Source organism: Cyanistes caeruleus, chromosome 6, assembly GCF_971803275.1.
Source record: "Cyanistes caeruleus chromosome 6, bCyaCae1.hap1.1, whole genome shotgun sequence".
Classification (NCBI taxonomy): Eukaryota; Metazoa; Chordata; class Aves; order Passeriformes; family Paridae; genus Cyanistes; species Cyanistes caeruleus.
The window spans coordinates 32,561,160-32,587,385 of NC_141706.1; the positions used below are offsets into that span (position 1 = coordinate 32,561,160).

The window sequence follows — 26,226 nt, forward strand, 5'->3', positions numbered from 1 at the left end:
ATGCACCGCGTTCAGTGCGCCGACAGAGGCGCACGAACTTGGAGCAAAACCCAAAAGGACGTACGTGTCTTCAAGCAAAAATGGGAAGGGCTAAGTGATCTAAATATACGGTCACTGTGAGATCTCAAATAGTAATCCAGGACTTGTAATTGTGACTGAGCCTCAGTGGGTGCCATCCGCATTTCCTATGTTGCATGTGTGTAGTTAGTAAGTATTATATAAGCATCAGTGCTTTATCTGCCAAAACTAATAACTTTTTCCCTTCCATCTGAACCAAGCGTGATCTGGGAAATATTTTGATGATGGACACTACTGGCAGCCCATTTTCTTTCACACAAATAAAAAAATTACTGTTATCTAATAAATCTAAAAGTTACTTCCAGCCTAAAGATAATGTAGAGCTGTCAGCAGGACCATCAGAAGCCTCCCTCCTTTGTGGGTCCCACTGAAGGTAGAAGAAAAGGATGCAGGATTTCTTCTTTTCTGCCAGTCCTCCCCATTTCTCCATTCTTATTACTGGAAAATAATAATTAAATGTAATGACTGAAGAGGGACGTCTGGCTTGAAAATGCAAACCCATAAGTATTCAGCTATGATGAAATTCAGTTCTGTTAGTGATAGGTTCAGTAATTTCTCGAAATTTCAGAGTTTAAAAGGAAATGGTTCAGCATTAAACTGAACGTGTAATAAACACAGTAGTTTAAAGTCCATCACATTTTATGTTGGACTGGAGTTTTCTGCACTGTCTTTGATCCTGACCACACTTGAAAAGGCTCCCCATCATCTGATCATTGAGCAGGTGTTTGATGGACACGTTTAAGCACTTTCTTTATCTGCTCTTTCTAGTGTCCAAGATGAGGCTGTGGACAAAAGCAACTTTAAGAAATGCAACCAAATTGCTTTTTACAGGTATGGAGAATTATAGTGTGGTGGTTATTTTTAATCTACTAATAGTAAAAGATACAAGAAATAATTACACACTGACTTTTAATCACAGCAAGTCTGCTATTTTCAGGATTTATTTTTCAAAGGTGAGCATTCTACTTACCTATCAGCAAGCAGTAATCAGCAGGCTTTAAAATGTGTAATCTTATACCCAGAATGTCTTCTGTTAGTGTTCAAAAGGATCAGTCCTCTCATCTGACAAAGCCCTAGCAATATTTTAATTGCAAGTGCATTCAGATGCAGATTGTTCTCATGACTATCTGTAGTTCAAAGCGGCAAAAACACCCAAAGGAACTCATTAGTCTGTGACAATAGCATGTGTGATTACAGTCCTGTTGAGCCTTGGCCAGAATTCAGTGTTGAATCTAAATTCTAGCTCACTAGTCTCTTAAAGCTAACCTTATGCTACATCATATTTCTCATCCCATTTCTAAGTCTGCTCTCAACCTTTTTCTTCCCTCCATTGTGTTCTTTCTTGTGCTGACTGAAAGAAGTTATTGCCCATTATTACACCAATTAGTCACTGACATACTTGGTTTATTAATGAAGAAGTTTGTCTCTAAGGTAGCCTCCAAGACACCTTCAAATAGTTCATAAAGCCTGGCCTTGGCATGGAGAATTCTACAACCAGTTGAAAGAGCCTTTATTTCAGGATCTCTGACCTAAAAACATTATCAGGGCCAAAAACTTCAGTCAAAGCTCTGTAGTCATCTGACTCATTGAGAAACAATTTCCTTGGTGGAAATTATTTATTTGTAGTTTTTTGGAGGTTATAAGTTACAAACCCACTGTTTCATCACCCCAGAATGTAGAAGGTGTTCATTGGAGAGTTAGAGGGATATATGACAGAAAATGGAAAAACAGATTATTCAACTGAAATGTCAGGGATAAATGAAAGAACAATGTAACTGCACAGCTAAGAGCTGGACACTTGAATTAAGACTATTATTGTTATTAAAAACCATAGAGAGTGGTGATGGGTGAACCCCTGAACCTCTCTGACATCTCATTTGACCTCTTGACTTGTAGTGCTAATAATTTTATTTGAAAAAATTCAATACAAAAATTATTAAGTAAAACATTTCTAACAATATTATGTCTCTCTGTATGATTTAAGCTACAAGAACTGGGGAGAACAAAAATAATTTCCTGTCTTGACAGGCGTCAGAAACTTCTACATCCTGGAAAATCCTTGTATCGAGTGTTGTTGGATTCAGTCACATTAAGTGATGAGAATGTCAAATTCCAAATCATTCATGAGGAGAATAAGGTGAGATACCACATCGCATAAGAGGGTGCTTACAGAGAGAGCAGTGAATGTTGTCAACAACACTGACAATGTTTGCAGGTTTTGAGATTGTTCAGTGATAGATATTTGAGAGATAATGCAAACTATCAGCCTAAATATGTCCTTACTAATCAGCATTTAATTAAAAAAAAATAAATTAATGGCTTTACGAAAAAAGAGTTCTGAATAGAACACTTTATCTGAAAAATATTTTTAATTCAGAGTTTTCTCCACTACTTCAAAATAATAAGTTCTTTTTCTGTAATGCTAGATATCAGTTTCTTGAAGATAAAGAGTTTGCTCAAAAGGCATTGCTTCTTCAAAGGGGTGGAGTTAGCTGGTGTAAATTCATATGGATGATGATTTTCTACTCATAACAATGCTAAAGAACATTAAATCAGAAAGCAGGCATGTTTCCCTTTTTTCCAGATAGTAAGTGTTTGGTGATGCTCTGTTAAAAATAAGTATTTTTATCCTTACAAGTTTATCTGTTTGTTTGCTCACAGGTTCTTCTACAAGTAGAAATTTATGAAATAGAAGGCAATATTTTCAGGCTTAAAATCGATGAGGCATCTCCTCTCAGAGCAAGGTACAAAGTTCCTGATGTTCTTATAAAGGAACCTACCACCAAGAGGTAAGTGATGGGTGATTTAAGTGAAAAGGAACCTTAATATCTTACACAGCTTTGTGTTACCTTTGTATTACAGTACAGTTGTCTCTCTACAATGTAAAGTTGTTACAGGAAGAAAAAAAAATGCACGTGGTTAATTTACTTTCAAAAGATCACGTTAAATACTTAGGAGAAAATTTTACCATACAGATAAGAAACCCAAGCCTGTTTGACTCAGTCAGAAAATAGCCTACTTGTTGCAATGCAAAGTTTTTTACCTAAGGCATTACCTGTAAATATGAAAGGAATGCAAGCTCTGGATAGTTTTCATGGCAGTTCTGTAGCCACTTTTTGGACTATGCAGTGAACACTGAGCGCAGCATGTATTTCTGGCCTTTTTTGGCTCAACATTAGCCTTGAGGTGTAATGTATGCAGATATTCTTAGCCCATCTTTTCTATCAATTGTTATTTAGTTACAGTGGATTTCATATGCTGCTGATTCATATAAAGCTGTCGTTGCTTTTAATTTGGCAGACTGTTCATATCCCACAAGGAGGCAGGTATTTTGGTACTGTCAAGTGTTAATGAGGACTACAAACTTCAAGTCACATCAAACCCCTTCCAAGTTGAGCTGCAGTCCAAGGGTGAGACTGTTATGAGCATGAATTCCAATGGGCTGTTGTATTTTGAGCACCTACAACCTCCTCCCAGTGACAGGTACAGCATCTGTCTGTCACATCTCTGTATATACTGGTTGTGCTGTAGCTGAAGATAAACAGCTCTAAGCTCTTATGCACTGAAACATGACTTCTCTTTTATTTCATAAGTACAGTAAATACAAGGGAAAGTTTAACAAGCAAATTTTAGACCAATTAGCTGCAGACTGCTTTAATCCCTTGCAGCAGCCATGTGCAAAATTCTAATCTCATTTAATGGCCAGTTCTGCAAAACACTAAAGTATCCTGGTACCCCTTGTCTTTCCTGGGAATTAGCGATGGTAGTATGGTGAGGTTATTAGTTTCATATTTTTCCTCACTAAATGTACTCTTTAATTAAGTGTTATTCACTAGAAGTCTTTTTTTTTTTTAACTTGCAGTGTGCCATCTGGTTACAAGATGTCACAGGTTAATCACACTACAAAGAGCTGGAAGGATGAAAATCCTCAGTGTCATGATTATGTCATGTCATGAGTAAAAAATGGGCATAGTAAGCATCTCTCTTGAGCATCATTTCAAACATTGAAATTAACAGAGAGCCCTTAGCAGAATGATAAAGAAGTGAGAATCTTCTGGGCAGGTAAAATGCTGATACAGATAGAAGTAAATATGAAAGGCCAAGAAATCAACCTAACTCAAGTATTGAATGAAGGTTATTTTAAGGCATTGAATATTAAAATGATTTGTAAGTGTGCACCAAAAGTCTTACATAATGTATAAAGCAATACATGATGCTATTTTCTGTTTGAAATCCTTGCTTATGTTAACAATAAACTGATTATTTCTATGTATTTGTTTTCACTAGAAAATCTGCAGTACAAAATGAGGAGGCAGCAAGTGATTCCTCTAAGGTAACACATAATTACTGCAATTCCAGCAAGAATATTTTATAAAAGAAAATTTAATCACATGTTCATTTTACCCCATAGTATGTTTACAAATACAGTCTAACCACTTTCAAAAAGGACCTGGTATAACACAGTGAGAGATTTTATAAATTCATAGTTGAAGGAAGGTTTATGTATTTTACCATGTCTGTAGAAGGCATCAGTCAGGTAGATTTAGCACAAAAATGTTTTTTTTTTATAGCCTTTTTATTACTAATTACTTTTCTTCTCTTATTTGATCTGAAGTAGATGTGTAAAAGGGACTTTTGTGGTGATATTTGGCATTTTCAAATTCCCTGTTCATTGCAAATAGAGTTTCACAAGAACAAGACTTTTTTTTATAACAGTCACAAAATATGTCTCCACATACCTTCAGGCTTAATACAGAAATAAAATTCACTCTTAAAATAGCCCAGGTCCTGGCAGTGCATAGAGGCACATAGCAGTTTTCCCAGGAGGCTGAGCTGTGTCTGTGGTGTAATTTTAGCCTCCTGCAGAGCAGATGGCTGCTTACTCTGCTATCCTGTTACAAATGGCAGGAGCTGTGCTGCCTGCAGCATGCTTATGTCTGAGCTCTGATTTCTGCCGGGGAAATCAAGCTGCAAGAGGCCACATCTACTTATTGTGGGATGAATGTGGAACAGAAAACTAGAGAAAGCACTGCCAGAAGTGTCAATTCTACGACAATGAATTACAGGACACAAGGAGGTTAAAAGTATCAGTTACACACACTCCAGAGTGTCTGAAGAGCTTTTTCTGTTGTCTGACCTTTAGTGTTTGGGGAAGTGGGTTGGTTTCTGTTTGTATGGGTTTTTTCTGTTTGGTTCTACCCATGCATTTCATAAATTTATTAAACATCAAGGAGAAACACATTTTTCCCAGTGAGAATAATCACTCACTGGAACAACCTTCCTAGGGATATGGCACAGTCCCTATCATGAGAGGTTTTCAAGATTTATTTGGACAGGCTGCTAGATAATCTCATCAAGGCTCCCTTCACCTGGTTCACCCTTTAATGGTAATCTTTTGAGGTCCCTTCCAAAGTGGGCTATTCTATCCGAGTCCTCAGATACCACTTTTATGCTGTGTACAACATGTGCACATCAGTTCTTCAGTGTAGATTCCTGGAGCTGAATCTGATTTGTGTTTTTGATTTATTTATATTAGCCATATGTGGAAAAAAAAAAAAAACAGTATAAATCTCATGTGAATAAACATATTTTTCTTAGAAATGTATAATGTGAGCAGTTTCATTTGCTAGGCTTAGCTATTTCTATTTGTACAGGAAAAACAAGAGGATCTAGATCTCTGGCAAGAGAAATTTGGCAATTTCTTAGACATCAAAGCTCATGGTAAGTCTCAGTCTTCTTCTGAAAACAGCTTTACTGTTTTGTATATACCCATGTTCATTCATATTTCTGTCTGCTTTCTGTTTAGCTGCTTAATGTTTATCAATGTTCCACTTGCTCCTGCTTTTCAGTTGCCTTAACTTTGTTTTAATCAGAAATCATTGATGGGTAACAATTTGACAAAAGCTCTGCAAATATTCATTGGATCTCTGTTTAAGAGGGAACAAAATGTTAAATGTGCCCCATTTCATCAACTGCCATTTCTGACACAGCATTAACACTATCTGCATCGTCTGACTTTACATGTATATATTGTATATAATACATTATTTCCTTTTTCTTTTTTTTTTTTTAGTATTAGTACTTGACATTGATTTCACCTGTAGTCTATTCTCATGACATATCAGAAATCATGATCTAAGCATTAATAATTAATAATCATCTAAGTATTAATAATTGCCACGAATAAACTTTTTTACGTGTGGACTAAAAAAAGGAATAGTGAGCAATCTGAAGTGATAAAGACAAAGTTTATAAACACGTAAAAGCGGTAGCTCAAACACATTTTAAATTATAATTACCAAAATACAATGAACTGCTGTCCATCCCGTTGTATTCTATATTAATTAAGTTGGTTAGCTTTGTCCATTATCATTATCATGCAGACTTTTATAGCAACCACCTATACCCAGCATCTGCAGTAGGAAGAGGGAAGTATGAAAGCAATTTCTTTTGGTGACAGAAACTTTCTCAATTCACAGTCAAGACACAGAGGCAGGAAGCTGTTGCCCTTGTCTTGAAATAGCATGAGAAATGCTATTTCTCATGTTTTAGGCCAGCATCATGTTTTTCTGGTTTCCATGTGAAAGGAATGAAGTCCATATGGTCAGGTTGTGATCCTGAAGCCGCTGCTTGTCGGTCTGCAGGATCTCTGGTCACCTGCCAAAAGTTGCTTTGGATTCAGTAGTATGACAGTGGGAAACAGACAATTCAGATTCTGAAGTCCACTGTGCTGCAAAGTTTGACTTTTTTTCTATCACTGGGATAGAAACACGAGTTTTAAGTAGTTTCACTACCAAATAAAGAAGTGATTACATGGATTTGTATTTTTTTCTGTTAAAGCAATTCATTTCATCTTGTTAAGAAGTTCAAAATCAAAAGAAATACAATAAAATCTGTTCAAAAATTACCTCTGTAGAACAGAAGTAATAATTGAAGTTGAAAGGAAGCATGAAAGAGTTAATTATTGAAACATTAAAACCTCTTTTCTTTTGGTTTATCCAGTTAGGTTGCTCTGCTTTATTCCTTTCAGATAAGCCTAAGAACTCTGCATTCTCATAATTTAATATTATTCCCACAGGTCCTACTTCTGTAGGCATGGACTTCTCTTTACATGGATATGACCATGTTTATGGAATACCACAACACACAGAAACACTTCTTCTTAAAAACACCAGGTAAAGGTGTCAAGGTGTCAGATTCCTACTGAACACTGTGTCTTCTGTAAGAGAGAACTATAACACTGTATTAATAATTTAATGCAGATAAGAGTTTGAGATATGTATATCATGTAGTGTATATTTCAGTTTAACGATACAGCAAACTGAATTATAGCCCCTGTCCATGTGGAGTAAAGTGTTCTGCTTTCCCTAGTGTGTAATTCCATGAATGGCCCTTTCTGTTCTCTCCTAATTTTCCATGCAGTTTTTTTCTGAATTGCAGGATTGGTCATGTTTTAGCAGAAGTCATAAAAGAGCAATTCTGTGGGAGGATGGGAGAGTTCAGAAATATTTTAGGATTTAAAGAAAACACACAGTAGTCTCACTGGCAGCAGAAATCTTGTTTGCTTCAGAAAATGAGGACCTAAGCAAAGAAGTAGTAATCTAGGCAGTCCATATTTCATAATCCAGCTCTGGATGCTAAACAAAAGACCAGAACACAGAGCACTTACTGAGTATTCACCAGGTTTAGTGGAATGGTAATAGAGTTAAAACTAGCCTAGTGCAAGATGCTTACATGTAACAAACACATCTGTTTGTTTGTCCTAGTGATGGTGATGCCTACCGGCTATATAATTTGGATATTTTCGGCCACAAGATACATGAAAAAATAGGCATTTATGGTTCAGTACCCCTTCTCTTAGCACACAAGCCTAACAGAACTTCAGGGATCTTCTGGCTGAACTCTTCAGAAACACTGGTGGATATTAGTACAAAGGCAGTAGCTGAGGTGAGAGTTATTCACTTTCCTCAGAATTAAATAATAAAAGAAAACACTTCAGGATAGCGCCAACAAGCATATAGCATTATTGGAGGTATATCTTTTGCTCACTAATGAAAAATTGTCAGTCTCTTCCTCCTGTCCTCTCTATTGCTAATTTTGTTGTATTAAACTAAAAGAACAAAGTGATGTCTCCTTTCAAGAGCCAAGTTATAGATCTTGTATCTTAATAGGTCTACAGGAGGAGGCAGAGAGAAAATACATAGAAAAAAATCTACACAGATGGATGTAGAAGGCAGAAAAATGGTGGACAAAAATCTTGACATTCACTTGGATTTGAGAAATTTTTATCAGCATTTAAATTCTTGGAATTGCCACAGATTTCTACTTAGCAAGCTCATTCTTCTGTGGAATGCAATTGACCTTGAAGAAACATAAAATGTTCAGGAACGGAACTCAGTCTTGAAACATGAACATATGAATTCTGTTAAAATTGAAATAATGACAAAAAGGCAAATCTTGCTTTTCCAGCACTGCATTATGTGGTTAATTTTTTCTTTGTTTTGTTTTGTTTTTTTTTAACTCATGGTATAGATATTACTCAAAGATCCTACAGAAAATTCACAGTCTCATGGAAATGCTTTAATTATTTTGCCACTCATTATCCATTTTTTCTCATTACCTATTACTCTGCTTTTTGTAAGAGCTGTGCAAGGTAAAGGATTTGTGAAGGATATATGAGAAACATTCAGTGTATATTCCTGATACCTGCCAGGTATATGTTAGTGAGTTTGTGTATTTCCTTCTTAGCTCTTCATGAAATAAAAGTTTGATAGAGAGAGAGATATTCAGGTTTACCTTGTTTTCCTTCTCTAAGCACACTCCATCCAGATCTGCTGCAGAGACTGCTAAGCAGAGAGCAGTGCCTCTAACTGATGTACGCTGGATGTCAGAAAGTGGGATCATTGATGTTTTCCTGCTGATGGGACCCACTGCATTTGATACCTTCAAGCAGTTTGCACAACTGACAGGTACTAACTCACATAATTTGAGTCAGAATGGCACACTTACCCAAGAGATTCTCTGAGGAACATGCTGTAGCCAAGAGTGGGTCAATATTTGCCCATTGTGTGCAGCAGGCCAGTTGTTCCCAAACTGCTGTGTGTAGATCAAAGGCTTGTGCTTTGTGAAGACAGGCCTCTGTCCTTGTTTTCTCTAGCATTCACAGCTGGTCAAACTTGGCTCTAACTGAGAAGCCAGCATAATCACTGCTATCTGAAACTGCACCCTTAGATGAAGAGGTGAAACACAGGAGGCTGTAACTGCCAGTCACTATCAAGACAGGCCACATTATAATGTGGAAAGACTGAATTTCTTGACAGTTTTATCCTCCTCATTCATATACTCTTTCTAGGCACTCAAGCATTGCCCCCACTTTTTTCTCTGGGCTACCATCAGTGCAGGTGGAATTATGAGGATGAGCAAGATGTCAAGGCAGTGGATGCTGGCTTTGATGCACATGACATTCCTTATGATGTCATATGGCTGGATATAGAGCACACAGATGGAAAGAGGTATTTTACTTGGGACAAACAGAAATTCCAGAACCCCAGAAAGATGCAAGAGCATCTCAGGAAGAAAAAACGCAAGGTAAATAATAATGCAGGAAGAAAGAAAGGATTTCTCTGTGGTATGAATATTCCCAATCTAGCTTTAAGCAGGGTACTTCAGATATTGGAAACAGGTGAACTGCAACAGATTAAATCAGACAGGGTTACTTACCATCTGGTGATGCTTCCAGCATGCAAACTATCTTGTTTAATTCAGTTCTTCATACCATTTTATTATTTAATAGTTTGTTCTGTATCCTGACAATCTAGCTAAATTTGCCCCATATAAAACTCCTTCTTACAGAAGCAGCTTGGTGCTGTCTTTGATGAACACAGAAATTGATGAACACAGCAGAAAATTTTCTTCTTAACATGGGCTTTCACCATTGATAGTTTTTGTGGTTGCTTCAGCTTTTCTTTGTGTTTCTGCATTTCTGTTTTTAAAGCTAAAATATTTTCCTTGGAATTATTGAGTTGTAGAATTGCCTAATGTTTGATCTTTGCCAAAAGTCAGTGAACAGGGGATTGTTGAAATGGCATTCAAGTTTTATAATCTCTCAAATGGAGTTATAGTGCTTTCTCAGCTTTGCAGCAGAGTGTAAACTACAATAAACTACAAACTACAATACCCATTGCTTCTGTATGCTACACAAACTAAAATGAATTTAGATGTCTTAAGGCATCTAATTAATACTTAATACTGTGAACAGCCCACAGTATTAAAGCAGTATTAAAGTATTTAAGCAGGCACATGAACACAGAAGTCAGGTATTTTCCCATTCCCATGAATACAACAGTGATTTTAGGGGTTGGGGTACTTGATTTTATCAATGGGTTTTGTCATTTATTTCAGAGGGGTGAGTTCATGCACTCCTTGTAAATTCCTATATATATGTCTAACACGGTATATAAAGAACCTGGTATCTGCTTTCTAAAACTAGGGACACAGCTCTCTTCTTTACCTGAGATGAAGTCATTCTCTGCCTTTTATCAAAACTGAACTCTTACTGTTTTATTAAGCACAGCTGATGTTAATGATGCTTTTATTTTCTTATCCTGGCAGCTTGTGGTCATTGTAGACCCTCATATTAAGGTTGATCCCTCATATACCCTGTATGCACAGGCAAAAGAGAAGGGATATTTTGTGAAAGACAGAAATGGGCAAGATTTTGAGGGCATCAGTTGGCCAGGTAAAAAAACACCCTGTCTTTATATTTTAAGCTGTTTATTATTAAAATTTTGCAGAATGGTTTAATTTGGATTAATGGAAGCAGAATTAAATTCTTATATTGCTTGCATTTGTTGTCAATATTAATAATTATAATAATAATTTAAAATTAATATAATTTGTAATAATAGGGGGGGAGTTGGTATAATCATGTCCTGATTGCCTCAGCTGTATAGGTTGCCTCTGTTATACCTATTGGGTGTGCAGATAGTGCCAGTGCCAAGAACTAAAAGAATTTGATTTATTGATCAGAACAGCCATTTCTCTTCCCAACCTGTCTTGGACACAGAAATGCAGCCTGGTCTGTTGCAGTGAGCACAGCTTATGTAGGCTGGATGAAATTTAGTGAACCCTGATACTGAAGACTTTTATTCAGTAGTAGTACAGTGATTTGACATACACTGTTTCATGAGAAGATCTCATTGCAGGGAGGCAGAAAAGGTTGTCTCCCTTCCTTACAGACAGGAAGCCCAGACAGGAAGACAATCCTGGCAAAGGAATGATTATAGGAAAAATCAAGGACATATTACAACTTCTATTAGCATGGCAGGATGTAGTTATTCAGCTTCTCAGTAACACTTTTCTCTTTGAGCTTAGAATACTGGCAATGTTGTCTTTCCCTGACTACTTGTTCACATGTGAATGTGTTTCAAACTGGTAGCAATCAAGTGGTGCTGAGCTTCAGAACTCCTGAACCTTAAGTGTGTTGACCTTTCACAACGTGGCAAGGGGTGTTCTGAATTCCAAGTCAGCCTGGAATTTGCTCTTGACCTTTAGTTTCAGAAAAAAATAGCAACTACATTATTGCTGTCTATGGAAACCATTGTAGCTTTAGGCCATTGTATTTAGGTGCAAAGACAATGTTCTTAAAATCAGGTAAATAATTTGATCTCCCACATCCACAGGTCCTTCTTGTTACCCAGATTTCACCAATCCTGAAGTGCGAAAATGGTATGCAGATCAATTTGCCTTCAAAACATACAAGGTTTGTATTTATTTGCTACATATCGCAGAAAGCTTGAAAAAAGGGGAAGAGAGAAGATACTGTCTAAGCGAGTTGTTGGCCTTTGTAGCTCTATTATTGTAGTGTAAAGGAAAATATCTTGATGAGCTGTAAGTACCACAGAAGAATTTTCTCCATGGGCTTACCTTTACTAAGACAGCTGGAACCCATATGCCACCAGTGAATACATGCAGTGTAGTTGCAGCACTAGAGGGACAAACTGCAGGCATTTTAAGAACCCATAATCTAAAACAGCTGCTGCTGTTCCAGCCTTTACTACCATGATAGCACACAAGGAGTGATGTGGGAGTGCACTCTCACAGCTCAGTCACTTCATTCTGACCTTCCTGCCTAGTGCTGAAAGTGTCTGGATGACCATTGCTGCACACTTCCATTTCCCCTCACCCTGCTCCAAAGTTTTGGTTTGCAGTAGAGCTGTTGAAACCACTTCCCTAGTAGACATACATAGTAGATACTTCCCATGCTGCTTTTCCTCTCCAGCTTTTACCTCTGGCCTTCTCTGATTTTTCCTCTTGGCTGTTTTATAGTTGTCTTTTCCCTCACCAGGAAGCAAGAGTAGCAAGTGCCTACTGAGTTTTGTGAGAATTGCAAAGATCAAGTGAGCTTGCAGGCTGCTACCCTGACTAGAAGGGCCTCTAAGAGGAATGAGATGAATGACTGGGGGCTGTCAAGTGGCCCAAGAAGTGTAATTACCAAGTCTTGCTTTTATGCTGCTGTTTCTACTCATATCCCTGTTTCTACTCATATGCCTGACACCCACTTGAGATAAACACTCAAAGTCACAGGATTGGATCTGTCATGACCTAATTGCAACCCTGTGTCACAGGCATCCACTAATATCCTCTTTGTATGGAATGATATGAATGAGCCTTCAGTCTTCAAGGGGGCAGAGCTAACAATGCAGAAGGATGCTGTGCATTACAATAACTGGGAGCACCGGGAAGTACACAACCTCTATGGATTCTACCAGGTAGAGTATCTGGAGACACAAACAGCAGTTATTCTCATGGAGTATGTGTGATGTGGTACTTCAGTAGTAGGTATTCTATAACCTTCATCAGTGCCTGAAATTCTGCTGGATATTGCAATATTTGAAATAAACTGTGATTGGTCACAAGAAAATGTGGTATCATCTGTTCCCACTACCATAATAATGTAAATTATATTGGCTGTGACTATTTAATCTTTTTGTTCACATGTATTCTAATGAGATAATAATGAGATAAATAGGTATTATTTTTGGGTACAGAATTGTTTTTGTTTTTCTGCCTTAGTAGGGCTAAAAAGTCAAAAAGTACCCTAATTAAAGTGTTTGTCCTCCTGACTTCTGTTCATAATTTTCAGCAAATGGCAACTGCAGAAGGACTCATCAGACGTTCTTCAGGAAAAGAGAGACCATTTGTACTCACACGATCTTTCTTTGCTGGATCACAGAAGTATGGTGAGTAAGGATTAGCTGGATGCCTTCCTTGCTGCTTTGTTCTATTAAGTTTGATGGCTAGTGGTCTAGAGAGCACAGAAACTGGCTTAGAAATACTGATGTGGTAAGCTTGTAAGAGTGCAAGTGGCTAAAAAAATCAGGAAAGGCTGGCAAGGTGTTTACGAGTCAAAGGTAGAACAGCAACCTGTGTCCTGTGACAAACCAATACCTCCTTTTATTGCCTATTTCAGGAGCATGCATGTGTAAGAAAAAACAAAAGGTGCAACCTACAGGAATTCCAAAGTAGTTTGTGATTATTCTTGTCTTCTTTCCTTAACTGCAAGCATAAACTGAGATATAATTCCATTTTCCTGCATAATGCTGAAACTGGGTATTTCCAGGGGCAGTGTGGACTGGAGACAACACAGCAGACTGGAGTTACCTGAAAATATCCATTCCAATGCTTCTTACCATCAACATGGCAGGGATTTCATTCTGTGGAGGTAATGTGTTTCTCACTGTGCATAATTGGTGCCACCAAGCTTGTATTCCCAAGGTAGACTTCAACAAAGATGGTGGAAAGCTCAACAAGCCTGTGCATTTCCAGGTGCTTTCACAGATTAAGTCTGGTTTCAGAAGCCTGAAACCTGTGTCTCACCATCGTCTCTCCACTAACTTTTGTGCAGTGTTTGTGTCCCATCTGGAGCAGCAGTCCTCAGGTGGTGTTCTGTTCACAGCGTTGCTGTGACAGTCCTGTGTCCCTGGGAACGTCACTCACTTAGCCTTCAAGACCTCTCTTGAGATTTTTTTTTTCAAAGCATAACTTGTTGCACCAGTTTTTTACTCTTATTTGGACAAGCAGCTGCCCAACAGCAGAACAGTGAAATGCATGGATTTATACACTTGGAATGTTTGTTAGAAGAGAGCTTCACCTTTTCCTGAGCAACTTCCAAAACTGTGTATTTTTATTTGTCTGCGCAATATCTAGCTGATGTGGGAGGGTTTATTGGAGATCCAGAACCAGAGTTACTTGTTCGCTGGTATCAGGCGGGAGCCTACCAGCCCTTCTTCAGAGGTCACTCTAACATGGAGAGCAAACGGCGCGAACCGTGGCTCTTTGGGGAGAAGAACACCCAGATCATCAGGAGAGCCATTAGAGAGCGCTACGTCCTCCTGCCCTACTTATACACTCTGTTCTATCGGGCACACACGGCGGCTGAACCCGTCATGAGGTAAGAGCATGAGTCAGGAGGCCTAGAGGGTATCTGCAGGAGCTTTCTTGGAGAAGAGATGTTAAATTACCGCCTCTTAATTTTGTAATTATTTATTTGACTGTTGAAAGGGAGAAAACCACACAAAAGTTCTCATACTGAATTCTCTTTTCATTAATTCTGGAAGCTTTGTTAGGGCTGTCGGAGGAAAACTATGTTTTGACTTTTTTCCAAAATGACACCTGGAACGCAGTAATTCAATAAATACATTGCAGTCTTTAAACTTTTTAAAGTAGTCTGGACTTCAGACTTTTCATCATGATAAAGACCATCACGTAGTAGTCCAACCAGTACATAAAACAGCGCTTAATGGACTCTGAACTTGTTGCCCTAGAAATGTAAATGCCCTTTTGCCTCTCATGAAAATATTTGTTACTGCTGAGTTGTTATTGTTATAAAATCTTATTTAATATTAATAATTTTATCAGTTTTTCTGCAGTATGCCTTATAGTGTTTCTTTTAGTCGAGAATTTAATAATCTAGAACAGAAATTAAAGTAGAAAATAAATTTTTTGTCCTGTTGCTCTCTAACCTCTTAAAAATGTACCTCTGGAGCTGAATTCAGCATTTCTTTCAGGAAGAGATGAATGTCATTAATCTCCCTGGTATAGATTATAATCTGTGTATTTGAGGTTGCCCTAGAATGTTCTTTTGCACACATTTGCCTTTATGTTTTGTTATGCAGATACATCTCATAAGTTTTAAAAACATAAAGGTCTTTTTGACAAGGGTTGAGTGGTTTGTGTTTTGAAGATGATTTGCATTGCAGACACAGTGTGGGTGTCTGTCTGCACATATGTAGGTGTAAATGCACCTGTTTTATGCAATGACATAGGCAGTGGGTTTCTGTCTTTCTTGAAATGAAGCTTTTGTGGACATGTCAACTGCCCACAGTATTAAATCACACTTGCATTGTGTTAAGTTTGCTGCAGTAGGCACAGAATTAGAGAGGAAGTGTGTTCTTCTCACTGAGACAAGCAGAATGGAAAGGGTCTCATTAGCAAGCACATAAGCATCAGGGCTGCAGTGGTGGATGCCTATGAGCGAGCAGGTGAGCCAGGCTTTTGTGTAAGGAAACCCAAACCCCATCTCTTAACAAGCTATTTTTGTCATAATCTCTCAAACTTTACATATGCAACTCCTGGTCCGTAACCAGACAGTTGTTACAGTACCCTTTTTTGAGAAAGACTGAAAATGAGCTTCTGGTGCAGGTTTTTCAGGTGTGGCCAGGAGGAGACTTGCTATAAAAGCAGCAGGAAGCTGTGGAGCACAGGAAGGACTGTGCTGCAGGGACTAGCTCATCAGGGGCTAGCACTGCTGGTAGACTGGCACACAAAGGCTCATCCATCTCTCCTGTGATAGAAGGAAGGCAGATGTAGTGCAAAGCTGTAAGGAAGAAGGCAGGAGGGAAGAAAAGGAGGTCACAGATGTAAAGAAAGGTATACTGGAGTGTCTTAACCCATGTAGTGGGGACTCTCAGCAATTTCTCAAAGGGGCACTATATGTCACTGACACAAAAGAGGATCTTGCCCTGTATTCAGTTCTTGATAACTGTGCCTTGTAAAAGAGGGAGAAAATGGAGCCTGAAAATGCCACAAGGACTTGAACAGGTTGATTGGAGAGGAAAAATGTAACTGAATTCCATTATCTTCCTTTTCTACAGGTCACTCTGGATAGAGTTTCCAGAGAAAATGGAAACTTTTGATGTGGAAAATGAGTACATGCTGGGTAAGCAGGTGTCTTATTCTCTGGGATTTGATTTAAATATTTTTGAGGTGTTGCATGACAAAAAGAAAACATGAAAATGCTGCCTAAGACTTAAAAAAATTATAATTGAATATAGAACTTGAGACCTCTTTAAGTGACCTAGTTTTAACCTCATTTTGAAAACAGAGGACATAGGAGATGCAAACACTCAGTTGTATCTCACTAGTCACTTTGAAAAAACATGATTGGTTTTGACCTAGAACATCAAGTTCAGTGGAGCAGCTAAGATCACAATCTGCTTCAAAAATGGCAGTAGTAAACAACTGCTACCCAAACATGAGTGTATTTTACTGTGGTATGGCTGGCTGCTGAAGTCAGTCAGCCATCACCCCACCACACAGGCCTTTTTCTTCAGTAGAAAGTGAACCTAAGCATATGACACACCCAAGCAAGCTCCTGAAATGGCTGTTGGAAGTTGACAGCCCCAGAGCACAGGTTCTGCTCTGGGGAGATGCAGCCTTGACATAGCTGTGGTTATGTTTTTCTCCAGGAAATGCTTTGTTGGTGCATCCAGTCACAGAGAAAGAGGCCAAGACAGTGACAGTTCTGTTTCCAGGGCCAGAGGAGGTAAGGATGTATATGAATTACTCAACTGTTCCCAAATAATTATTTTATGCAGAAGCCTTCCAGCTCCCTATCTAATAACTGCTGAGCACTATTGCTGTGGCAAGTCTTGGCTGGCCATGCTGTGCCACTCTGAACCCTTCCTTCCATCTTGGTGGCTTGCTTGCTTGGCTCACAGTAAATTTACTTTCTTGCTTTTCCAAGACCTGCTGCACAAATTTCAAGTCACCCACAGTTTAAATCTCCCTTCAAAGCTTGCTGTGTCTCATCAATCACTATGAACAGCTTCCCTACATTGTCAATTTCCTTTTTTCATGTATTTCTTTTTGGGTTAAACTTCTAATTTTATATGGGGAAAAAGGGTACTTTGAAGAAAGGTCAGAAGAAAATCAGAGGGAAACTGTGGGAAGGGGAAATTTTAACAAGGAAAGACAAGCCTCAGTAGCCGGGGACATGTATATCAAACACTGACACATACAGAGAACAGTTCTCTGAATTAATGGTATTTATCCACAGGATGGCACAGTGGTTCACTCCTACAAAGAGCATTTGGCTACAGGAGCTGTGAAATAGAGGAAGGGAAATAATTTGGGGAAAATAGTTGCTATGGGGAAGCCTGAAACTCTAGAGAGTAAGCAGCAAAGGGGAATGTATGAGACCATGCAGAGCCTTATAACTCCGCTAATGCACCTGAGAACACTTAGAATTCTTCTCTGTTTAAGGAGAAAAACAGACTAGGCTCTCCAGACAAGTTAAGGAAAACACTTCTATCAAGATCTCTGTAGCAATTGAGTGGTTGGAACACTTAAAGCATTTAAACCTGCTGGCAAGTGTGGTGCATGGGAGACTAAGATGCAGCTCTCTTTTGTTACCTATTAGCAACTTTGTTGTTAATTTTCTCTTCAATATAAATATGCTTTTTCAAGAACTAGATTTAAAAAAATAAAATTTAAAAAGTGTTTGTTTTGCACTTCCAGATGCTTTAAGACATACAAGACATTGTGCAGACATTTCTACATTAAACTGTAGCAAAGGTTTGATTATTTTTGTGCTTAAGAAATTATAATTCATTCTTTTCATCCAGAAGGTCGTTTATTTTAAAAATAAATGCTTTTTCTTGCATATCAAAGAATAGTTTGGAATAGTGACAGCTTAAATAGGAGAGTAACTGCATCAGCAGAGGGAACAGATCTTGTCATACATGTCATGCTCATTCTCTCTTCATTTTTTCTAGATTTGGTATGATTTCAGAAAATTTAAGCGAATGGAAGATGCAGGCACAGTGAAGATCCCAGTAACACTGGAGAATGTATGTTTTTGTTTTAAAATGATACTTTCATGGAGCAGAAAAAAAACCCCAAGCTCTTTTTTTGTCAATATTCAGAATCAGAAAAGTGACAGTTCAATTTCCTTGTAGAAATGTAATCTAAAATAGCTTTTGTATAAAAGTTGCATCTCCTTTATTGTTAGATTGAACACTGCTGCATCCTGGTGGTGAAGTGAGGTGATGCAAGGGTTGCTTTTCCAACGGAAATTATTCTGCTTATATACATACAGAAGTTTACTACTATTCCCGTTGTCAGTTGAATAGTTTTCTTTATATATTTGTGGCAAAAGTTTACTTCTAAGTTTGGAGCAAACTGTTGTTATCTCTGATCCTGGTTAAAATTACATTATCAGAGTATGGAAACCTTTCTGCCCTGGCTTTGTGTTTTTGCAGATTCCTGTATTCCAGCGGGGGGGCACTGTGATACCTCTGAAGACCACAGCTGGAAAATCCACTGAATGGATGATAGATATTTCTTATGAACTCCACGTGGCCTTAGATACAGAGGTACTCTGGGATAGCATTCCCTTTTTACAAAGATGTCTTCTTCTCCATCTGATCTTCATAGGCCCTTGCTACCTGTTCAGTCAGCTCAATGGCATTTACATTTGAGTGTCCAATGGCTCTTCTCCACTTGTGCTGTTTGGGGGGACTCAAACCTCTCCTCCACTGTCCTCTCTGAGCATGATTATCTGAGCACAGTAGAGGCAGAACATTTTTCTGACCTTTTTCAGCCCTTGTCTAGTCCCTTGGAGGAAGGAGCAGAGAATGAGCAGGCCACAAACTTCCTCTTGGGCACAGAGAGGGAACTTCCTACAACTGTCTTTGCTAATAATGAGGTGACACATGGCGTCAATTTACAAAACCAGCATGTCCAGCACTCTCAGAGCTGGATTGCCTGAGCCTTCCAGGGATGCAAGCTGCTAAGGAAAAATAAACACACACCTTCGATATGAAGCATAAGATGCAGTGAGACAGCTTCATTATTCAACATTAGAAGCCGCTGTTAATTTGTGCTCTATCTGGTGTGTTTCACAGGCCTGTGCCATAGGTGAGCTCTACATAGATGATGGGCATTCATTTCAGTATCTCCACAAGAAACAGTTCCTGTATCGGAAATTCACTTTCTGCAAGAACATTCTCTCTTCCAGGTAACAGCAATTACAGACAAAAGCCACCAACACACTATCACTGGAAATGCCTGTTCTAGTTCACGAGGCCTTCTTACAAATGTAGCACTATTAGCTTCAGCTATTGCTTAGTGAAGTCCAAGAGTGTGCAGAATCTGTCATAAAACTGCAGAGGTATACAGTGTTCTACACAGGTCTGAAGGCAGTAACACACAAAATACTGAGTTGCATTGTTTCAGTCTAGTCAAACTTGACATTATGCAGATTGACACAAATATAATGAAAAGTCATCAGAGTAAAGCCTATCAGAGAGACAAAACAGATAAATCAGGAGATTTGCAAGTAGGCAGCACCTGGAGTGTTTGTATTTTTTAAGATTTGTTTTCTAAGATAATCTTTGCTGTTCCAGTCAGTCACTGGAATGTGTTCCCCAGGGAAGTGGTCAAGGCATCAAGCCTTTCCTAGTTCAAAGCCCAACTGGACGATGATCTGAGTCACATGGTTTAGTTTTAGGCAGTCCTGCAAGGGAGCAGGAAGTTGGGTTTGATTCTTGTATCCCTCCCAACCTGAGATACTCAAACCAAAACCACTCCGTTGCAGTCTCTCAAAGTAATCAACAAATTCACCATATATATTAGCATGAAGAATAAAAGGAGGCACAAGGGGATACCACCTGCAAAGGCTCAGTGGCAAAACCTAAAAGTCAAAGAGATCTTTCGTTGCTCATAAGGAAGAGATGCCAAATATGCCTCTGTAACTCCTTTACTATTGAGGTTTGTTGCACAGAAGGGTGTGTAGTGCGTAAGTGTTGATTCTGCAGGCAGTTTTTAGTCCTTCAAGCTTCAAAAATATGCAGGAGTTGGTCCTAAAGCTACAAAATTTAACACAGAGCAAAACTAGTTTAGCTTGTATAATGTGGTTAAAAGTGTACTTCAAATCTCTTTATCTGGAATATGAAATCTGAAAAACTTTTCAGCTTTCAGGAATTCAGGATGGGAAGGAAAAATGTTGCTAAATTTCTAGCAAAGCTGGAAGTTGGAAAGAAAAGTAATTTTGAGATGAATGATATAAGATTCTCTTCATTAAAAAAAAGTTACATTTTGATTTGAGGGTTTTTTAGAGCTTTTCAATAAAAATTAATTACAAAATTAAACATAATTTTGTCTCAGATTGAAATATCTTACTTGAAAAAATGTTAAAATTAGCTTTACATTTATATTTAGGAGTTTTAACTACTCTTTTCTGAAAATCCAGAACTTTCCTGGTTCTCAAAGCCGTGCTTTTTGCCATAAAATAGCTTCTCAAACTGTTTTTCTTCTGACTGAAATCCGATACACAGTGAAAAAATCAGCTGACAATGGGAGCAAGTTTTACTTGTTTTTAAGAGAAAGATAAATAGAGGAAAGGAAACCAGTATTGGGAGCTTTCAGGATGAGACTGAAGTAATAATATTTGTGTGATACTAAACTTACACTGATGGAAAGAAATCAATGTATATGAAATAATTTTCTTTTTGCAGCTGCATAGATGAAAGTGGACAATACCACACTACATGTGTAGTTGAACGGGTGATTATTCTGGGATTTGGAAAGCATCCCACTTCAGTGACAGCCAGTCCCAAGGGTAATGAATTGACTTCTAATTTACTACAAATTTTTGAAATTGTGTTGCTCTGCTGCCATTCACTAGAGGTGTTGGACTGACAGGTCTGCAAAGAAGTGTTACAGCACAGGAGACCTCTTTGTTTAGTTTCCTTTGCTACATTTTTTTTTTATATCAAGGACAGAATTTAGTGAAAGGAACCAGCAACTATTCACCACTAATATTACATGCAGAACTGAAGAACTAGACTTTGAAAGATGATAAATGTGTCAGTAAAAATGGTTTGGAACGAACGTGTTCAGACGACATTGTCCTGCACAGAACATGAGCAGAGATGGCATTTAAATTGAAGGCCTATTTACTCAGTCTGTCAACCTGCCTAGTCTAGAACAGGGAACTTGAAGACAAAACCATATTTATTCTTCTGTTTCCATGCCCATCCAAAAGTTCTGGAGTTCCTGACTATATGGGGATCTCTAGAAGTTGCGAGGTATCCCATATGGATAGGCAGTAGCAGCTACAACAAGGACTTATGATTTATGGCTGCTTTCCAAACATGCCACTTCACATTGAGAGTCATGGGGAAATGGACTTTCTGCCTCCACCTGTCAAGGGTGCTTGGAGGAACACCTGTGCAGAAACCAGGGTTATTTTTTTCAGAAAAATCCTTGAGTAGTTCCATAGTTTGATGTACCATAGTTTGAAAGATCAGAAGAAAATAGTTACTTTCTTATTCCACTGCATTCATATGTGTGTGCTGGGAAGATTTGACTTACATTTTTTTTTAATCAAACCTTTCCACCAGTGGCAGGGACAGTCAGAACTAAAAACTGTAGGGTCACATATAACTGTGTTTCAGAAGGATTCTTCCTAAATTAAATAGCAAACTCTCTTGTCCTGTTCAGATGGGAAAAAAACAGAAGTGGTTTTCACATATGATACGAAGACCTCTGTGCTGACACTGGAAAACATAGCCCTGAGTGTTGATGCTGACTGGGAGATCTGTATTAGCTGAAAGAAGATGCAACTTCTGCAGAGAAACCTTTCATTGAGATGCTGAGGAGAAATAAACTGGGAGAACTTCAGATGTGCACTTGAATCCAGTTGAATCAACAAATATATTTTCCACCAACCCACCCAAACTAACACTTCTTACAATTTTTCTTTTAAAGCACTAATTTGGACTTGGATAATTTTTCTGTTCAGCAAAAGTAATAGCACTAGGATTGTCTCTTTGGGGAAATAAGCTAAATACTATTTGCATTAGGCTAGCTTCAGTTAGGCTTTAAGTTTCAGTTCTGCCTTCACTTGCAATAAAAAATTATGAGTTGATGGGGTGAGACTGTGGCTTGTTGGCACAGGCCTTCATGTAAGTATTTGAAAATCCCACTATTCAGAGACTGGAGCACTTGAGATCTGGGCCAGTTCAACAAGCAGCATCAGCAGATATGACAGACACAGAAGTTATCACTAGAGTTCTGCCTGACAGCTGCCTTCTGAAAACAAACACAGAAGGAGCCAGCCAGTGTGATCAGAAACTCTTCTGCTTTCCAGCCCTTATGACAATGCAAAATTAGCTGGTCTGCACAGGAAAGTAAACAGCAGGCTCACCAAACAGCTCAGGCACTGGAGGTGAGGGTTGGGTAGCTTGTGCCAGTCAATTGTGCAATAGTAGAAGACAGTAATGTGGTGGTGCAGAAGACTTCCTAACAGCCAGCTTTGAAACTTGGATTTCAAAAAGGCACAGATCTTCATAGGTGCAGTACTGGCTTAGGATAGCAGCTATACTCACACAAAAACATTTTCCATGTTACTGCTCCCCTCCGTCTGCAAGTACTACTTAAAAAAAAAGTTTTATGTTAGGAAAGAATTGGTATTGATGATTGGATGTCATTGATTAAAGCCAGCCCAGTGAAGGAGCTATGCTTTTCCACATCTTCCAAGTCCTGCCATATTTTGGCTTCCTTTACATAAATTTTAGTCATGTCATTTTTTAGTATCTGGCTGAGATTTGAGCTAGGCATTTACGAAGCAAATTTTGATTTTAATGGGATTAATTCTGCATTCAGAAATCCCACTTTATGGTTATTTCTCCCTTCTGTTACAACTCAGCCTAATGTTCCCTTGCCTTCTTTTCCCACCATCTCTGCAATCAGAACTGGTGTGTTCTGATGCTTGCTTGGCTTGCAAAACAGAGACATCCTGGGTCCCAACATCCATTACATCCTGCCTGTTCCCTCAGGCTTTTCTGTATTAGGCATCTCTTTTCACAGGCTGCCATTGCTCCACAGGGTTTGTTTACCCTTTCCATTTGCTGCACTTGTCACCTATATTATTTTGAAACCAGTTCTGCTTTGAGTCAAACCTGAACATCAGACCCATCAGTTGGGTCTCTGGTTTTTCTGGATTTCTAGTTCATTTAATTTCTTTTAGTAAGATAAGAAGGTATTTTCTAAAAACATCAGTATATTAACTTGTAGGAAACAGAGAAGGATTTTTGACAGGTAAAGGCAACGTAATATTACTAATCCCCTCTGTCATTCCCACCTGCTGCTGTTTGTCCTCTGCAAGGCAGATTTCTGGGAATAGCAAGTGTGAGAGCAAACTGTGAGTACTCTGCTCTTAACTACTCAAGTGTAGTTTCTTCCACACCAGACCCTTAGCTTCCTTCTTTTTTATTCTTCTGAGCTATTTGTCAGCACCTTCCAGGAGACAGTGTGAGCCTCCCCTCCAGGAACTGGCAGCATAAATACTGTTGTGCTTAGTGCAAACGTGTTAATCCAGGTAGAACAGCAGCAAATAGATCTTTTACATCTGTGAAAACAGAGACAGACCCTATTTTTCTATCAACTTCTAACCTTTCATTGATGAATTCTTACTGTGTTTAAGCATAGCAGTGATTCTGACAGCATGTAGTTATTGTCTTGGGAAATTTAATAAAATATTTTCACTGCTATTTCTAAGATTGGAAAGTGAAATAAAGTAATAATGAAGCACATGCCTTTTTCCTTTCAGCCTTCTTTCTACTGTTAAGAATCACTAGTGAGTATTCTTCCAAGGGTTTCTGGTTAAAGTGAACGACTTGCTTTTATTCTCTGGCCCTCAGCAAGATATCTGAATCATAGTAAATACTCATAGTTCAAATTTTCAGTGGTAAGAAGTTCCTAATGTCTATGGATCTCAGTAGCAATTAGTTGCTGAAAATCTTAGCAGTTGTGTCTTTAGACCTGATAAATTTCAGATATGGTTTACATTGCTGTTTGTAGTAACTCACATATTTTTCCACATATTTATGCCATAAATGAAGAAATAATTTTTTAGTGTATCTTTACAAAAGGAATAATTTAGTTCAATTAGTGAAAACAACTGGAGAGAAAACTTCATACAAATTAAATAGCAATATTAACATTTTAGATTAGTTTAATAAAGATTATTTCATTGTTACTGTCTGAACAGGTCAGCTATTTGGGTACATCTGCTTGCAGTAAATTCCATCATATACAGGATTTAATTCCTGAGAATTTGTTTTGCTGTTTGTGTTAGACAGCACATCCATTCTCCTCTATGGAAAATTGTATTTATTTAAAGATACCATTTGTCTTTTACTAGTAATTCCTGTAAAAAAGATCAGAAACCTACATAACAAACCATCTGTCCAGTAAGAAACAAGAAAAGGAGAGATTGCATTTTAAACAGGTGTAACTCTTGAACATACCTAAGTAACAACATTGGCGTAGGAGTGAGAAGTGCATGTCCTCCTGCCATTCCATATGCAGGCACTGGCTGATGATCTGTTAGCTCTAGCAGTAGCAGCAGGCTTGCTGACCGTGCCAATAAAAAAAAACAAAAAACAAACCCACTGCTAATCATTCACATGATCCTCCCCAGCAGCCCACAAAGAGTTTCTCAAATGCCATACCCCTACAATTCTTCCATAAACTGAGCTCTGTATGGAAGAGGTGCATTGGTATACTGGGAAAAAAAGGAGAATATGAAGGAAAAAACACATGCACAGGCTGCCAGATGAGCACTGTGCTGAGCTGTGCAGTGAAAAGCCCTTGCATCTCACTATTTGAGTATCCTGCGAAGAGTAACACGTGGCTCTGCCAAGCTGTCCTGCAATGTAGTGTCAAGATGCAATCCTTGCATCTAAATGTAATGAGGAAGTCATCAATTCTGCATCTGAAGAACCCACCCTAAAGCAATTGCATTCCTATTTTCACAGCTGCTTGAATATGTCTTTTTCAATTGCCCTGTTGGTGCAAGAAGGTTTGAATTCATGATAAAAAGAAAAGGATTTAGGCCACCTAAATGGCCTAAAAGACTGATGATTAATATTCCTAAAGATTAGGCAAGTTTGCCAACTATATATTACCTTCTTTAAAAGTTTCTCCAGAGAAGTTTCCTTTAATGAGCTGTAGAGTTAGTTCACTTTAGTGTTTATTTTAAGTGTGTAAACTGAGCAAATAGCTGAGAAAAAAAAAAAAATAAAATCAGTGCTTTGGAAAATGCCATAGCCCTAGGCCAGAAGGTCAGCATAAGTGAGCCAGAAATGAGCATCATTTGGCAAAAATAAAATCGATGTCAACCTGTGATTGAAGACTTCCCAATAAAAAAAAAAAATGAAAGTATTACAGGGCTTTTCTTGACGTATAAATATTGTCACCTTTTAAAGAACTGGGTTACAGAGAAGAGCAAATGTGTTTAGATTTTCACTCACAGAGGCTATGAATTTGTCCCTTATGCCATTGTTGTGTGAAAAAATACACATGCAGACTCAGATGTTTCCTTTAACTTTGGTATATCTTAACACGCACAGAGTGGTTCAGTTTCCATACTAGGCTCTATAAATTTTTCAGCCCCTACACAAAATGTTGCTTTTTTCATGGGAAGTAGCTATTACAAAGTGAATCTTAGTGTTGCCAAGCTGCTGTCCAGAGGGAACAAACCCACCTGGCAAGTATTGACCTGACCTCAGTAGCATCAAATAGCACCTTTTTCACTATTAGAAACATCTTCTGATCATCTTCTTTAGTAGTAAAAATTTGTCTATATCTTTTCTGCCACAAAGGGTAGAAACAAGTCAAGCACAACAGCTCTTTTAGTAGTGTCAGGACCATTGCCTGGCAGTACTTCGTACATAAAGTTCCCAAGCCAGCAGTTAAGCTTCCAGTTCCACTGTTCCCTCTGCTTAAGGAAAAGATGAACTGCTTGCACCAGGAGTCAGCCCACACACAGAGCCCGTCCCTGGAACATGCCTGGCCTCA

General features: G+C 38.4%; 1 protein-coding gene across 2 annotated transcripts in view; it reads left to right on the plus strand.

Moving 5' to 3' along the window:
• Nucleotides 1-23,957, plus strand: part of GANC (glucosidase alpha, neutral C) — a 24,398-nt gene extending 441 nt beyond the window's left edge. Inside the window, exons 1-24 of one of the 2 annotated variants that reach the window (XM_086891778.1) lie at nucleotides 119-207; nucleotides 847-909; nucleotides 2,107-2,215; nucleotides 2,740-2,867; nucleotides 3,379-3,561; nucleotides 4,366-4,411; nucleotides 5,733-5,799; nucleotides 7,157-7,253; nucleotides 7,845-8,025; nucleotides 8,894-9,047; nucleotides 9,431-9,666; nucleotides 10,690-10,816; nucleotides 11,760-11,839; nucleotides 12,705-12,848; nucleotides 13,223-13,319; nucleotides 13,700-13,801; nucleotides 14,287-14,530; nucleotides 16,233-16,297; nucleotides 16,827-16,903; nucleotides 18,135-18,209; nucleotides 18,621-18,734; nucleotides 19,266-19,378; nucleotides 20,877-20,980; nucleotides 21,865-23,957. In XM_086891778.1, the coding sequence (XP_086747904.1) occupies nucleotides 188-207; nucleotides 847-909; nucleotides 2,107-2,215; nucleotides 2,740-2,867; nucleotides 3,379-3,561; nucleotides 4,366-4,411; nucleotides 5,733-5,799; nucleotides 7,157-7,253; nucleotides 7,845-8,025; nucleotides 8,894-9,047; nucleotides 9,431-9,666; nucleotides 10,690-10,816; nucleotides 11,760-11,839; nucleotides 12,705-12,848; nucleotides 13,223-13,319; nucleotides 13,700-13,801; nucleotides 14,287-14,530; nucleotides 16,233-16,297; nucleotides 16,827-16,903; nucleotides 18,135-18,209; nucleotides 18,621-18,734; nucleotides 19,266-19,378; nucleotides 20,877-20,980; nucleotides 21,865-21,974 (2,736 nt within the window). In that variant the 5' untranslated portion in view covers nucleotides 119-187 and the 3' untranslated portion in view covers nucleotides 21,975-23,957. Of the gene's footprint in view, nucleotides 1-118; nucleotides 208-846; nucleotides 910-2,106; nucleotides 2,216-2,739; nucleotides 2,868-3,378; nucleotides 3,562-4,365; nucleotides 4,412-5,732; nucleotides 5,800-7,156; nucleotides 7,254-7,844; nucleotides 8,026-8,893; nucleotides 9,048-9,430; nucleotides 9,667-10,689; nucleotides 10,817-11,759; nucleotides 11,840-12,704; nucleotides 12,849-13,222; nucleotides 13,320-13,699; nucleotides 13,802-14,286; nucleotides 14,531-16,232; nucleotides 16,298-16,826; nucleotides 16,904-18,134; nucleotides 18,210-18,620; nucleotides 18,735-19,265; nucleotides 19,379-20,876; nucleotides 20,981-21,864 lie in introns of those variants that run through there. The other variant, XM_086891777.1, reaches the window with a different exon arrangement.
• Nucleotides 23,958-26,226: the final 2,269 nt, after the last annotated feature.